We start from the raw sequence: 16,058 nt of genomic DNA, 5'->3' as shown, positions 1-16,058 counted from the left end.
AGTTCAGGGTACTGGGGGAGACTAGTAACAGTGACTATAGTTCAGGGTACTGGGGGAGACTAGTAACAGTGACTATAGTTCAGGGTACTGGGGGAGACTAGTAACAGTGACTATAGTTCAGGGTACTGGGGGAGACTAGTAACAGTGACTATAGTTCAGGGTACTGGGGGAGACTAGTAACAGTGACTATAGTTCAGGGTACTGGGGGAGACTAGTAACAGTGACTATAGTTCAGGGTACTGGGGGAGACTAGTAACAGTGACTATAGTTCAGGGTACTGGGGGAGACTAGTAACAGTGACTATAGTTCAGGGTACTGGGGGAGACTAGTAACAGTGACTATAGTTCAGGGTACTGGGGGAGACTAGTAACAGTGACTATAGTTCAGGGGTACTGGGGGAGACTAGTAACAGTGACTATAGTTCAGGGTACTGGGGGAGACTAGTAACAGTGACTATAGTTCAGGGTACTGGGGGAGACTAGTAACAGTGACTATAGTTCAGGGGTACTGGGGGAGACTAGTAACAGTGACTATAGTTCAGGGTACTGGGGGAGACTAGTAACAGTGACTATAGTTCAGGGGTACTGGGGGAGACTAGTAACAGTGACTATAGTTCAGGGTACTGGGGGAGACTAGTAACAGTGACTATAGTTCAGGGTACTGGGGGAGACTAGTAACAGTGACTATAGTTCAGGGTACTGGGGGAGACTAGTAACAGTGACTATAGTTCAGGGTACTGGGGGAGACTAGTAACAGTGACTATAGTTCAGGGTACTGGGGGAGACTAGTAACAGTGACTATAGTTCAGGGTACTGGGGGGAGACTAGTAACAGTGACTATAGTTCAGGGTACTGGGGGAGACTAGTAACAGTGACTATAGTTCAGGGTACTGGGGGAGACTAGTAACAGTGACTATAGTTCAGGGTACTGGGGGAGACTAGTAACAGTGACTATAGTTCAGGGTACTGGGGGAGACTAGTAACAGTGACTATAGTTCAGGGTACTGGGGGAGACTAGTAACAGTGACTATAGTTCAGGGTACTGGGGGAGACTAGTAACAGTGACTATAGTTCAGGGCGTACTGGGGGGAGACTAGTAACAGTGACTATAGTTCAGGGTACTGGGGGAGACTAGTAACAGTGACTATAGTTCAGGGTACTGGGGGAGACTAGTAACAGTGACTATAGTTCAGGGTACTGGGGGAGACTAGTAACAGTGACTATAGTTCAGGGTACTGGGGGAGACTAGTAACAGTGACTATAGTTCAGGGTACTGGGGGAGACTAGTAACAGTGACTATAGTTCAGGGTACTGGGGGAGACTAGTAACAGTGACTATAGTTCAGGGTACTGGGGGAGACTAGTAACAGTGACTATAGTTCAGGGTACTGGGGGAGACTAGTAACAGTGACTATAGTTCAGGGTACTGGGGGAGACTAGTAACAGTGACTATAGTTCAGGGTACTGGGGGAGACTAGTAACAGTGACTATAGTTCAGGGTACTGGGGGAGACTAGTAACAGTGACTATAGTTCAGGGTACTGGGGGAGACTAGTAACAGTGACTATAGTTCAGGGGTACTGGGGGAGACTAGTAACAGTGACTATAGTTCAGGGTACTGGGGGAGACTAGTAACAGTGACTATAGTTCAGGGTACTGGGGGAGACTAGTAACAGTGACTATAGTTCAGGGTACTGGGGGAGACTAGTAACAGTGACTATAGTTCAGGGCGGTACTGGGGGAGACTAGTAACAGTGACTATAGTTCAGGGCAGGGTACTGGGGGAGACTAGTAACAGTGACTATAGTTCAGGGGTACTGGGGGAGACTAGTAACAGTGACTATAGTTCAGGGTACTGGGGGAGACTAGTAACAGTGACTATAGTTCAGGGTACTGGGGGAGACTAGTAACAGTGACTATAGTTCAGGGTACTGGGGGAGACTAGTAACAGTGACTATAGTTCAGGGTACTGGGGGAGACTAGTAACAGTGACTATAGTTCAGGGTACTGGGGGAGACTAGTAACAGTGACTATAGTTCAGGGTACTGGGGGAGACTAGTAACAGTGACTATAGTTCAGGGTACTGGGGGAGACTAGTAACAGTGACTATAGTTCAGGGTACTGGGGGAGACTAGTAACAGTGACTATAGTTCAGGGTACTGGGGGAGACTAGTAACAGTGACTATAGTTCAGGGTACTGGGGGAGACTAGTAACAGTGACTATAGTTCAGGGTACTGGGGGAGACTAGTAACAGTGACTATAGTTCAGGGTACTGGGGGAGACTAGTAACAGTGACTATAGTTCAGGGTACTGGGGGAGACTAGTAACAGTGACTATAGTTCAGGGTACTGGGGGGAGACTAGTAACAGTGACTATAGTTCAGGGTACTGGGGGAGACTAGTAACAGTGACTATAGTTCAGGGTACTGGGGGAGACTAGTAACAGTGACTATAGTTCAGGGTACTGGGGGAGACTAGTAACAGTGACTATAGTTCAGGGTACTGGGGGAGACTAGTAACAGTGACTATAGTTCAGGGTACTGGGGGAGACTAGTAACAGTGACTATAGTTCAGGGTACTGGGGGAGACTAGTAACAGTGACTATAGTTCAGGGTACTGGGGGAGACTAGTAACAGTGACTATAGTTCAGGGTACTGGGGGAGACTAGTAACAGTGACTATAGTTCAGGGTACTGGGGGGAGACTAGTAACAGTGACTATAGTTCAGGGTACTGGGGGAGACTAGTAACAGTGACTATAGTTCAGGGTACTGGGGGAGACTAGTAACAGTGACTATAGTTCAGGGTACTGGGGGAGACTAGTAACAGTGACTATAGTTCAGGGTACTGGGGGAGACTAGTAACAGTGACTATAGTTCAGGGTACTGGGGGAGACTAGTAACAGTGACTATAGTTCAGGGTACTGGGGGAGACTAGTAACAGTGACTATAGTTCAGGGTACTGGGGGAGACTAGTAACAGTGACTATAGTTCAGGGCAGTACTGGGGGAGACTAGTAACAGTGACTATAGTTCAGGGTACTGGGGGAGACTAGTAACAGTGACTATAGTTCAGGGTACTGGGGGAGACTAGTAACAGTGACTATAGTTCAGGGTACTGGGGGAGACTAGTAACAGTGACTATAGTTCAGGGTACTGGGGGAGACTAGTAACAGTGACTATAGTTCAGGGTACTGGGGGAGACTAGTAACAGTGACTATAGTTCAGGGTACTGGGGGAGACTAGTAACAGTGACTATAGTTCAGGGTACTGGGGGAGACTAGTAACAGTGACTATAGTTCAGGGTACTGGGGGAGACTAGTAACAGTGACTATAGTTCAGGGTACTGGGGGAGACTAGTAACAGTGACTATAGTTCAGGGTACTGGGGGAGACTAGTAACAGTGACTATAGTTCAGGGTACTGGGGGAGACTAGTAACAGTGACTATAGTTCAGGGTACTGGGGGAGACTAGTAACAGTGACTATAGTTCAGGGGTACTGGGGGAGACTAGTAACAGTGACTATAGTTCAGGGAGAGTACTGGGGGAGACTAGTAACAGTGACTATAGTTCAGGGTACTGGGGGAGACTAGTAACAGTGACTATAGTTCAGGGGTACTGGGGGAGACTAGTAACAGTGACTATAGTTCAGGGTACTGGGGGAGACTAGTAACAGTGACTATAGTTCAGGGCAGGGTACTGGGGGAGACTAGTAACAGTGACTATAGTTCAGGGTACTGGGGGAGACTAGTAACAGTGACTATAGTTCAGGGTACTGGGGAGAGACTAGTAACAGTGACTATAGTTCAGGGTACTGGGGGAGACTAGTAACAGTGACTATAGTTCAGGGTACTGGGGGAGACTAGTAACAGTGACTATAGTTCAGGGTACTGGGGGAGACTAGTAACAGTGACTATAGTTCAGGGTACTGGGGGAGACTAGTAACAGTGACTATAGTTCAGGGTACTGGGGGAGACTAGTAACAGTGACTATAGTTCAGGGTACTGGGGGAGACTAGTAACAGTGACTATAGTTCAGGGTACTGGGGGGAGACTAGTAACAGTGACTATAGTTCAGGGCAGGGTACTGGGGGAGACTAGTAACAGTGACTATAGTTCAGGGTACTGGGGGGAGACTAGTAACAGTGACTATAGTTCAGGGTACTGGGGAGAGACTAGTAACAGTGACTATAGTTCAGGGTACTGGGGGGAGACTAGTAACAGTGGCTATAGTTCGGGGTACTGGGTGGAGACTAGTAACAGTTACTATAGTTCAGGGTACTGGGGGGAGACTAGTAACAGTGACTATAGTTCAGGGTACTGGGGGAGACTAGTAACAGTGACTATAGTTCAGGGTACTGGGGGAGACTAGTAACAGTGACTATATTTCAGGGTACTGGGGGAGACTAGTAACAGTGACTATCGTTCAGGGTACTGGGGGAGGCTAGTAACAGTGACTATAGTTCAGGGTACTGGGGGAGACTAGTAACAGTGACTATAGTTCAGGGTACTGGGGGGAGACTAGTAACAGCGACTATAGTTCAGGGTACTGGGGGAGACTAGTAACAGTGACTATAGTTCAGGGTACTGGGTGGAGACTAGTAACAGTGACTATATTTCAGGGTACTGGGGGAGACTAGTAACAGTGACTATCGTTCAGGGTACTGGGGGAGGCTAGTAACAGTGACTATAGTTCAGGGTACTGGGGGGAGACTAGTAACAGTGACTATAGTTCAGGGTACTGGGGGAGACTAGTAACAGTGACTATAGTTCAGGGCAGGGTACTGGGGGAGACTAGTAACAGTGACTATAGTTCAGGGCAGGGTACTACGGGGAGACTAGTAACAGTGACTATAGTTCAGGGTACTGGGGGAGACTAGTAACAGTGACTATAGTTCAGGCAGGGTACTGGGGGAGACTAGTAACAGTGACTATAGTTCAGGGTACTGGGGGAGACTAGTAACAGTGACTATAGTTCAGGGTACTGGGGGAGACTAGTAACAGTGACTATAGTTCAGGGTACTGGGGGAGACTAGTAACAGTGACTATAGTTCAGGGTACTGGGGGAGAATAGTAACAGTGACTATAGTTCAGGGTACTGGGGGAGACTAGTAACAGTGACTATAGTTCAGGGTACTGGGGGAGACTAGTAACAGTGACTATAGTTCAGGGTACTGGGGGAGACTAGTAACAGTGACTATAGTTCAGGGAAGGGGACTGGGGGAGACTAGTAAGAGTGACTATAGTTCAGGGTACTGGGGGTAGACTAGTAACAGTGACTATAGTTCAGGGTACTGGGGGAGACTAGTAACAGTGACTATAGTTCAGGGCAGGGTACTGGGGGAGACTAGAAACAGTGACTAAAGTTCAGGGTACTGGGGGAGACTAGTAACAGTGACTATAGTTCAGGGTACTGGGGGAGACTAGTAACAGTGACTATAGTTCAGGGCAGGGTACTGGGGGAGACTAGCAACAGTGACTATAGTTCAGGGCAGGGTACTGGGGGAGGCTAGTAACAGTGACTATAGTTCAGGGTACTGGGGGAGACTGGTAACAGTGACTATAGTTCAGGGTACTGGGGGGAGACTAGTAACAGTGACTATAGTTCAGGGTACTGGGGGAGACTAGTAACAGTGACTATAGTTCAGGGTACTGGGGGGAGACTAGTAACAGTGACTATAGTTCAGGGTTCTGGGGGGAGGCTAGTAACAGTGACTATAGTTCAGGTTACTGGGGGAGACTAGTAACAGTGACTATAGTTCAGGGTACTGGGGGGAGACTAGTAACAGTTACTATAGTTCATGGTACTGGGGGGAGACTAGTAACAGTGACAATAGTTCAGGGCAGGGTACTGGGGGGAGACTAGTAACAGTGACTATAGTTCAGGGTACTGGGGGGAGACTAGTAACAGTGACTATAGTTCAGGGCAGGGTACTGGGGGAGACTAGTAACAGTGACTACAGTTCAGGGTACTGGGGGGAGACTAGTAGCAGTGACTATAGTTCAGGGTACTGGGGGAGACTAGTAACAGTGACTTTAGATCAGGGCAGGGTACTGGGGGAGACTAGTAACAGTGACTATAGTTCAGGGTACTGGGGGAGACTGGTAACAGTGACTATAGTTCAGGGTACTGGGGGAGACTAGTAACAGTGACTATAGTTCAGGGCAGGGTACTGGGGGGAGACTAGTAACAGTGACTATAGTTCAGGGTACTGGGGGAGACTAGTAACAGTGACTATAGTTCAGGGCATTGTACTGGGGGGAGACTAGTAACAGTGACTATAGTTCAGGGCAGGGTACTGGGGGAGACTAGTAACAGTGACTATAGTTCAGGGTACTGGGGGAGACTAGTAACAGTGACTATAGTTCAGGGTACTGGGGGAGACTAGTAACAGTGACTATAATTCAGGGTACTGGGGGAGACTAGTAACAGTGACTATAGTTCAGGGCAGGGTACTGGGGGAGACTAGTAACAGTGACTACAGTTCAGAGTACTGGGGGAGACTAGTAACAGTGACTATAGTTCAGGGTACTGGGGGAGACTAGTAACAGTGACTATAGTTCAGGGTACTGGGGGAGACTAGTAACAGTGACTATAGTTCAGGGTACTGGGGGAGACTAGTAACAGTGACTATAGTTCAGGGCAGGGTACTGGGGGAGACTAGTAACAGTGACTATAGTTCAGGGCAGGGTACTGGGGGAGACTAGTAACAGTGACTATAGTGCAGGGTACTGGGGGAGACTAGTAACAGTGACTACAGTTCAGGGTACTGGGGGAGACTAGTAACAGTGACTATAGTTCAGGGTACTGGGGGAGACTAGTAACAGTGACTATAGTTCAGGGTACTGGGGGAGACTAGTAACAGTGACTATAGTTCAGGGTACTGGGGAGACTAGTAACAGTGACTATAGTTCAGGGTACTGGGGGGAGACTAGTAACAGCGACTATAGTTCAGGGTACTGGGGGAGACTAGTAACAGTGACTATAGTTCAGGGTACTGGGTGGAGACTAGTAACAGTGACTATATTTCAGGGTACTGGGGGAGACTAGTAACAGTGACTATCGTTCAGGGTACTGGGGGAGGCTAGTAACAGTGACTATAGTTCAGGGTACTGGGGGAGACTAGTAACAGTGACTATAGTTCAGGGTACTGGGGGAGACTAGTAACAGTGACTATAGTTCAGGGCAGGGTACTGGGGGAGACTAGTAACAGTGACTATAGTTCAGGGCAGGGTACTACGGGGAGACTAGTAACAGTGACTATAGTTCAGGGTACTGGGGGAGACTAGTAACAGTGACTATAGTTCAGGCAGGGTACTGGGGGAGACTAGTAACAGTGACTATAGTTCAGGGTACTGGGGGGAGACTAGTAACAGTGACTTTAGATCAGGGCAGGGTACTGGGGGAGACTAGTAACAGTGACTATAGTTCAGGGTACTGGGGGAGACTGGTAACAGTGACTATAGTTCAGGGTACTGGGGGAGACTAGTAACAGTGACTATAGTTCAGGGTACTGGGGGAGACTAGTAACAGTGACTATAGTTCAGGGAAGGGGACTGGGGGAGACTAGTAAGAGTGACTATAGTTCAGGGTACTGGGGGTAGACTAGTAACAGTGACTATAGTTCAGGGTACTGGGGGAGACTAGTAACAGTGACTATAGTGCAGGGCAGGGTACTGGGGGAGACTAGAAACAGTGACTAAAGTTCAGGGTACTGGGGGAGACTAGTAACAGTGACTATAGTTCAGGGTACTGGGGGAGACTAGTAACAGTGACTATAGTTCAGGGGGTACTGGGGAGACTAGCAACAGTGACTATAGTTCAGGGCAGGGTACTGGGGGAGACTAGCAACAGTGACTATAGTTCAGGGGTACTGGGGGAGACTGGTAACAGTGACTATAGTTCAGGGTACTGGGGGAGACTAGTAACAGTGACTATAGTTCAGGGTACTGGGGGAGACTAGTAACAGTGACTATAGTTCAGGGTACTGGGGGAGACTAGTAACAGTGACTATAGTTCAGGGTTCTGGGGGAGGCTAGTAACAGTGACTATAGTTCAGGTTACTGGGGGAGACTAGTAACAGTGACTATAGTTCAGGGTACTGGGGGAGACTAGTAACAGTTACTATAGTTCATGGTACTGGGGGAGACTAGTAACAGTGACAATAGTTCAGGGCAGGGTACTGGGGGAGACTAGTAACAGTGACTATAGTTCAGGGTACTGGGGGAGACTAGTAACAGTGACTATAGTTCAGGGTACTGGGGGAGACTAGTAACAGTGACTATAGTTCAGGGTACTGGGGGAGACTAGTAACAGTGACTACAGTTCAGGGTACTGGGGGAGACTAGTAGCAGTGACTATAGTTCAGGGTACTGGGGGAGACTAGTAACAGTGACTTTAGATCAGGGCAGGGTACTGGGGGAGACTAGTAACAGTGACTATAGTTCAGGGTACTGGGGGAGACTGGTAACAGTGACTATAGTTCAGGGTACTGGGGGAGACTAGTAACAGTGACTATAGTTCAGGGCAGGGTACTGGGGGGAGACTAGTAACAGTGACTATAGTTCAGGGTACTGGGGAGACTAGTAACAGTGACTATAGTTCAGGGCATTGTACTGGGGGGAGACTAGTAACAGTGACTATAGTTCAGGGCAGGGTACTGGGGGAGACTAGTAACAGTGACTATAGTTCAGGGTACTGGGGGGAGACTAGTAACAGTGACTATAGTTCAGGGTACTGGGGGAGACTAGTAACAGTGACTATAATTCAGGGTACTGGGGGAGACTAGTAACAGTGACTATAGTTCAGGGCAGGGTACTGGGGGGAGACTAGTAACAGTGACTACAGTTCAGAGTACTGGGGGGAGACTAGTAACAGTGACTATAGTTCAGGGTACTGGGGGAGACTAGTAACAGTGACTATAGTTCAGGGTACTGGGGGAGACTAGTAACAGTGACTATAGTTCAGGGTACTGGGGAGACTAGTAACAGTGACTATAGTTCAGGGCAGGGTACTGGGGGAGACTAGTAACAGTGACTATAGTTCAGGGCAGGGTACTGGGGGAGACTAGTAACAGTGACTATAGTGCAGGGTACTGGGGGGAGACTAGTAACAGTGACTACAGTTCAGGGTACTGGGGGAGACTAGTAACAGTGACTATAGTTCAGGGTACTGGGGGAGACTAGTAACAGTGACTATAGTTCAGGGTACTGGGGGAGACTAGTAACAGTGACTATAGTTCAGGGTACTGGGGAGACTAGTAACAGTGACTATAGTTCAGGGTACTGGGGGAGACTAGTAACAGTGACTATAGTTCAGGGTACTGGGGGAGACTAGTAACAGTGACTATAGTTCAGGGTACTGCGGGGAGACTAGTAACAGTGACTATAGTTCAGGGTACTGGGGGAGACTTGTAACAGTGACTATAGTTCAGGGTACTGGGGGGAGACTAGTAACAGTGACTATAGTTCAGGGTACTGGGGGAGACTAGTAACAGTGACTATAGTTCAGGGTACTGGGGGGAGACTAGTAACAGTGACTATAGTTCAGGGTACTGGGGGAGACTAGTAACAGTGACTATAGTTCAGGGCAGGGTACTGGGGGAGACTAGTAACAGTGACTATAGTTCAGGGTACTGGGGGAGACTGGTAACAGTGACTATAGTTCAGGGTACTGGGGGGAGACTAGTAACAGTGACTATAGTTCAGGGTTTTGGGGGAGACTAGTAACAGTGACTATAGTTCAGGGTACTGGGGGAGACTAGTAACAGTGACTATAGTTCAGGGCAGGGTACTGGGGGAGACTAGTAACAGTGACTATAGTTCAGGGTACTGGGGGAGACTAGTAACAGTGACTATAGTTCAGGGTACTGGGGGAGACTAGTAACAGTGACTATAGTTCAGGGTACTGGGGGGAGACTAGTAACAGTGACTATAGTTCAGGGTACTGGGGGAGACTAGTAACAGTGACTATAGTTCAGGGCAGGGTACTGGGGGAGACGAGTAACAGTGACTATAGTTCAGGGTACTGGGGGAGACTAGTAACAGTGACTATAGTTCAGGGTACTGGGGGAGACTAGTAACAGTGACTATAGTTCAGGGAAGGGTACTGGGGGAGACTAGTAACAGTGACTATAGTTCAGGGCAGAGTACTGGGGGAGACTAGTTACAATGACTATAGTTCAGGGTACTGGGGGAGACTAGTAACAGTGACTATAGTTCAGGGGTACTGGGGGAGACTAGTAACAGTGACTATAGTTCAGGGCAGGGTACTGGGGGAGACTAGTAACAGTGACTATAGTTCAGGGTACTGGGGGAGACTAGTAACAGTGACTATAGTTCAGGGTACTGGGGAGAGACTAGTAACAGTGACTATAGTTCAGGGTACTGGGGGGAGACTAGTAACAGTGACTATAGTTCAGGGTACTGGGGGAGACTAGTAACAGTGACTATAGTTCAGGGTACTGGGGGAGGCTAGTTACAGTGACTATAGTTCAGGGTACTGAGGGAGACTAGTAACAGTGACTATAGTTCAGGGTACTGGGGGGAGACTAGTAACAGTGACTATAGTTCAGGGTACTGGGGGAGACTAGTAACAGTGACTATAGTTCAGGGTACTGGGGGGAGACTAGTAACAGTGACTATAGTTCAGGGCAGGGTACTGGGGGAGACTAGTAACAGTGACTATAGTTCAGGGTACTGGGGGGAGACTAGTAACAGTGACTATAGTTCAGGGTACTGGGGAGAGACTAGTAACAGTGACTATAGTTCAGGGTACTGGGGGGAGACTAGTAACAGTGACTATAGTTCGGGGTACTGGGGGGAGACTAGTAACAGTGACTATAGTTCAGGGTACTGGGGGAGACTAGTAACAGTGACTATAGTTCAGGGCAGGGTACTGGGGGAGACTAGTAACAGTGACTATAGTTCAGGGTACTGGGGAGACTGGTAACAGTGACTATAGTTCAGGGTACTGGGGGAGACTAGTAACAGTGACTATAGTTCAGGGTACTGGGGGGAGACTAGTAACAGTGACTATAGTTCAGGGTACTGGGGGAGACTAGTAACAGTGACTATAGTTCAGGGCAGGGTACTGGGGGGAGGCCGGCTAGTGGTGACTATTTAACAGTCTGATGGCCTGTTTTTCAGTCTCTCGGTCCCAGCTTTGATGGACATGTCTCAGGACACGCCGTTACTCGGGTGGCTGAGGTCCTTGATGATCTTCTTGGTCTTCCTGTAACACCTGTAGATATCCTGGAGGGCAGGCAGTGTGCCCCCAGTGATGCGTTGGGCTGACCGCACCACCCTCTGAAGCTCTGAGGTTGTTGATGGTGCAGTTGCCGTACCAGGCTGTGATACAGCCCGACAGGATGCTTTCAATGGTGCATCTGTCGATGTCCGTGAGGGTCATAGTCATAGGGGGCCAAGCCAAATTTCTTCTGCCTCCTGAGGTTGAAGAGGTGCTGTTGCTCCTTCTTCACCGTGCTGTCAGTGTGAAGAGACCATTTCAGGGTGTCAGTGATGTGCACGCCGAGGAACACAAAGCTTTTGACCCCCTCCCCTGTCGATGTGGACGGGGGCGGCCCTGTAGATGTGGACGGGGCGGCCCTGTAGATGTGGACGGGGGGCGGCCCTGTCGATGTGGACGGGGGGCGGCCCTGTAGATGTGGACGGGGGGCGGCCCTGTAGATGTGGACGGGGGGCGGCCCTGTCGATGTGGACGGGGGGCGGCCCTGTAGATGTGGACGGGGGGCGGCCCTGTAGATGTGGACGGGGCGGCCCTGTAGATGTGGGACGGGGCGGCCCTGTAGATGTGGACGGGGGCGGCCCTGTAGATGTGGACGGGGCGGCCCTGTCGATGTGGACGGGGCGGCCCTGTAGATGTGGACGGGGGCGGCCCTGTAGATGTGGACGGGGGGCGGCCCTGTAGATGTGGACGGGGGGCGGCCCTGTAGATGTGGACGGGGGCGGCCCTGTAGATGTGGACGGGGGGCGGCCCTGTAGATGTGGATGGGGGGCGGCCCTGTAGATGTGGACGGGGGGCGGCCCTGTAGATGTGGACGGGGGGCGGCCCTGTAGATGTGGACGGGGGGCGGCCCTGTAGATGTGGACGGGGGAGTGCTCTCTCTGCTGTCTCCTGTAGTCCACGATCAGCTCCTTCGTTTTGTTGACGTTGAGGTTATTTTTCTGGCACCACTCCGCCGGGGTTCTCACCTCGTCATTGCTGGTATTCAGGCCTATAACTGTTGTGTCTTCAGAAAACGTAATAATTGAGTTGGAGACGTACATGGCCGGTGCAGTCATGTGTGAACAGGGAGTACAGGAGGGGACTAAGCACACATCCCTGAGGGACTCCCCGTGTTGTGGATCAGCGTGGCGGAGGTGTTGTTGCCTACTCTCACCATCTGGGGGTAGTGGCCCGTCAGGACGTCCAGGATCCAGTTGCACAGGGAGGGGTTCAGACCCAGGGCCCAGAGCTTAGTAATGAGCTTGGAGGGTATTATGGTCTTGAAGGCTGAGCTGTAGTCGATGAACAGCATTCTCATTCTTGTCCAGGTGGTATATGGCAGGGTGAAGTGCGATGGTAATTGCGTCGTCTGTGGATCTATTGTGTGTCGGCTAAGGTAGAGGTGATATGATCCTTGACTAGTCTCTCAAAGCACTGATAACGGAAGTGAGTAAATGACTATCGCCCGTAGTACTCACTTCCGTTATCAGTGCTTTGAGAGACTAGTCAAGGATCATATCACCTCTACCTTAGCCGACACACAATAGATCCACAGACGACGCATCTTGAAGCAAGTGGGGACAGCAGACTGGGATCGGCAGAGATTGAATATGTCCAACCAGCTAGTCTGCACATACCCATTGGGTCCTGGTCAGAGGTAGTGTCCTATACAGGGTTGTTGGGTGCCATTGGGTCCTGGTCAGAAATAGTGTCCTGTACAGGGTTGTTGGGTGCCATTGGGGACGCAGCTAAACAGCCCAGAGGTGTCACACACCCAGCTCACAGAGTCAGGATGGAATTACACCCTCAATCTACACACACAAAAGAGAGGAACCTATGAAAAAAGTCCAAAGTAATGTATTTTAATGCTGTACAATGGACAGTTTTCTGTTTGTACAAAATGTTCACAGTCTGAATGTGTTAGAAATTGGTTCTCCAAAATAATGATGATAGCAATGCATTGGATGTTGTATTATATTACTGATAAACGGTTTCACACTCAAACACCAAATGAACACCATCGTTCTCATTGCATCAGTGTAACTGTCTCTCTCTCTCTCTCTCTCTCTCTCTGTCCCTACCTCTTCTCTCTCTCTCTCTCTCCCCCCACCTCTTCTCTCTCTCTCTTCCTCCCTCGGTCTCTACCTCTCTCTCTCCCTATCCCCACCTTCTCCCTCCCTCCTTCTCTCCCTCCCCCCCATCTCCCCTCTCTCTACCCCTCCCCTCTCCTTTATCTTCCCCTACTCTCTCCCTCTACACCTCCCCTCTCTCTCTCCCTCGCTACCCTTACCCTCTCCCCCCTCCCCCCTCTCTCTCCCTTTCCCCTACCTTCCCTCTCTCCCTCTCTCTCCTCTCTCTCTTTCCTCCCCAGGCACCTTCTGTATAATCTCTCTCTGTACCTGCGTGGCGGGGATCAACTTTGAGCTCTCCCGTTACCCTCGCTATCTGTACGGCCTGCCAGACGACATCGGCCATGGCTACGGCTGGTCCATGTTCTGCGCCTGGGGAGGTCTGGGGCTCACTCTCATCGCTGGTTTCTTCTGCACCCTGGCTCCCTCCGTCCAGCCCCTCCCTCGATCCACCTGCCCCAAGTCGAGGCAGGAGAACGGGACGGTCTGCTAGAGGGACTGGGATGGAGGATAGAGGACTGGAGGTCCAGTGTTAGATAGATAGCTAACTACACCTTTAACCACACAGGACAGCCATAAGAAAAGAGAATTTAACAAACAAAATGGGACAATGAGTTGACAAATCCATGCATTCGTTTAATTAATTCATCGACTATCTGTCTTTTCCTGGCCACTTAAAGACAATGTTTTGTTTGTTCTCTGTTTAAAGTATGTTTCTGTGTGTATAAATATGTTTAAAGTGTGTGTGTGTGTATAAACATGATCTGGTTTCTTGAAAAACAGATTAAAAAAACACAACGAACTGACAGAAAAATCGAATCAGCGGTCTGAAGTTGTGCTGGGGGGGGTTTGTAGTCGGGGAGTGGATGTTGTGATGCTTGAAATGGATGTACCATGAAACGGCCTTCTCTACTGGGGGGGAACGAGAGGAACCTTTCGGTAATGAACGATGACAGACAGATGGACAACAAGGGATGGGAGTTATAACAACGGGGGGGGGGGACGTATTGGACATTACACTTTTCAGCAGGAACATTAAGTCTGAACCTCAGAGGAACTCATCATGGTGACCAGCCTCTAACCCATCCACAACAAGGAGAAGAACTCAAACTATATTGTTACTAAGGGGCAGTGAAGGCTGCTGAGGGGAGGACGGCTCATCAGAATGGCTGGAACGGCGCAAATGGAACGGAAACCGTGTATTTGATACCATTTCACCTATTTCCTCTCAAGCCATTTCCCACGAGCCCGTCCTCCCCAATTAAGGTGCCACCAACCTCCTGTGTCGAAGGGGTTAATCAACACTAACTGAGAGGGGTCAAAGGTTGGAGTATTATAAACAGCACATCCTGTTCTAAAGAGACACCTCAGCTTGTTGGAGACTTCCGATTGGACTAGCTGTGTGTTCCTCAGATCTACTCTGGGTCATTGGACTAGCTGTGTGTTCCTCAGATCCACTCTGGGTCATTGGACTAGCTGTGTGTTCCTCAGATCCACTCTGGGTCATTGGACTAGCTGTGTGTTCCTCAGATCCACTCTGGGTCATTGGACTAGCTGTGTGTTCCTCAGATCCACTCTGGGTCATTGGACTAGCTGTGTGTTCCTCAGATCTACTCTGGGTCATTGGACTAGCTGTGTGTTCCTCAGATCCACTCTGGGTCATTGGACTAGCTGTGTGTTCCTCAGATCCACTCTGGGTCATTGGACTAGCTGTGTGTTCCTCAGATCCACTCTGGGTCATTGGACTAGCTGTGAGTTCCTCAGATCCACTCTGGGTCATTGGACTAGCTGTGTGTTCCTCAGATCCACTCTGGGTCATTGGACTAGCTGTGTGTTCCTCAGATCTACTCTGGGTCATTGGACTAGCTGTGTGTTCCTCAGATCTACTCTGGGTCATTGGACTAGCAGTGGGAGAAGGATAGCACATCACACGATACAGGCTCTCTACCATATCTCTACTATTGTACAAAACTACAGAATAATCATTCCAGAGAAATTACAGCCAGGAAATTCCATGTTGGAGCATCGTCATTCCCACCAGGGCGTCCTAGTTTGCATCCCAAATGGCTCCCGATTCCCTCTGGGCTCTAGTCAACAGTAGTACAGTCGTGGCCAACATTTTAGAGAATGACACAAATATTAATTTCCACAAAGTTTACCGCTTCAGTGTCTTTAAATATTTTTGTCAGATGTTACAATGGAATACTGAAGTATAATTACAACCATTTCATAAGTGTCAAAGGCTTTTATTGACAATTACATGAAGTTGATGCAAAGAGTCTTTTTCAAGACCTCTGCAATCCGCCCTGGCATGCTGTCAATTAACTTCTGGGCCACATCCTGACTGATGGCAGCCCATTCTTGCATAATCAATGCTTGGAGTTTGTCAGAATTTGTGGGTTTTTGTTTGTCCTCCCGCTTCTTGAGGATTGACCACAAGTTCTCAATGTGATTAATGTCTGGGGAGTTTCCTGGCCATGGACCCAAAAATCAATGTTTTGTTCCCCGAGCCACTTGATTATCACTTTTCCTTATGGCAAGGTGCTCCATTATGCTGGAAATGGCATTGTTTGTCACCAAACTGTTCCTGGATGGTTGGGAGAAGTTGCTTTCGGAGGATGTGTTGGTACCATTCTTTATTCATGGCTGTGTTCTTAGGCAAAATTGTGAGTGAGCCCACTCCCTTGGCTGAGAAGCAACCCCAGACATG

At 49.2% G+C, this 16,058-nt stretch overlaps 1 protein-coding gene across 1 annotated transcript in view; it reads left to right on the top strand.

The window, feature by feature from the left end:
• Positions 1 to 15,557, top strand: part of tmem178b (transmembrane protein 178B) — a 198,820-nt gene extending 183,263 nt beyond the window's left edge. Inside the window, exon 5 of the mRNA XM_045700178.1 lies at positions 13,591 to 15,557. Coding sequence (XP_045556134.1) covers positions 13,591 to 13,841 — 251 coding nt within the window. The 3' untranslated portion in view covers positions 13,842 to 15,557. The remainder of the gene's footprint in view (positions 1 to 13,590) is intronic.
• Positions 15,558 to 16,058: the final 501 nt, after the last annotated feature.

Source organism: Salmo salar, chromosome ssa17 (genome assembly GCF_905237065.1).
Source record: "Salmo salar chromosome ssa17, Ssal_v3.1, whole genome shotgun sequence".
NCBI lineage: Eukaryota > Metazoa > Chordata > Actinopteri > Salmoniformes > Salmonidae > Salmo > Salmo salar.
The sequence above is the reverse complement of the archived record's forward strand: the minus strand, read 5'-3'. Positions and strand labels throughout refer to the sequence as shown.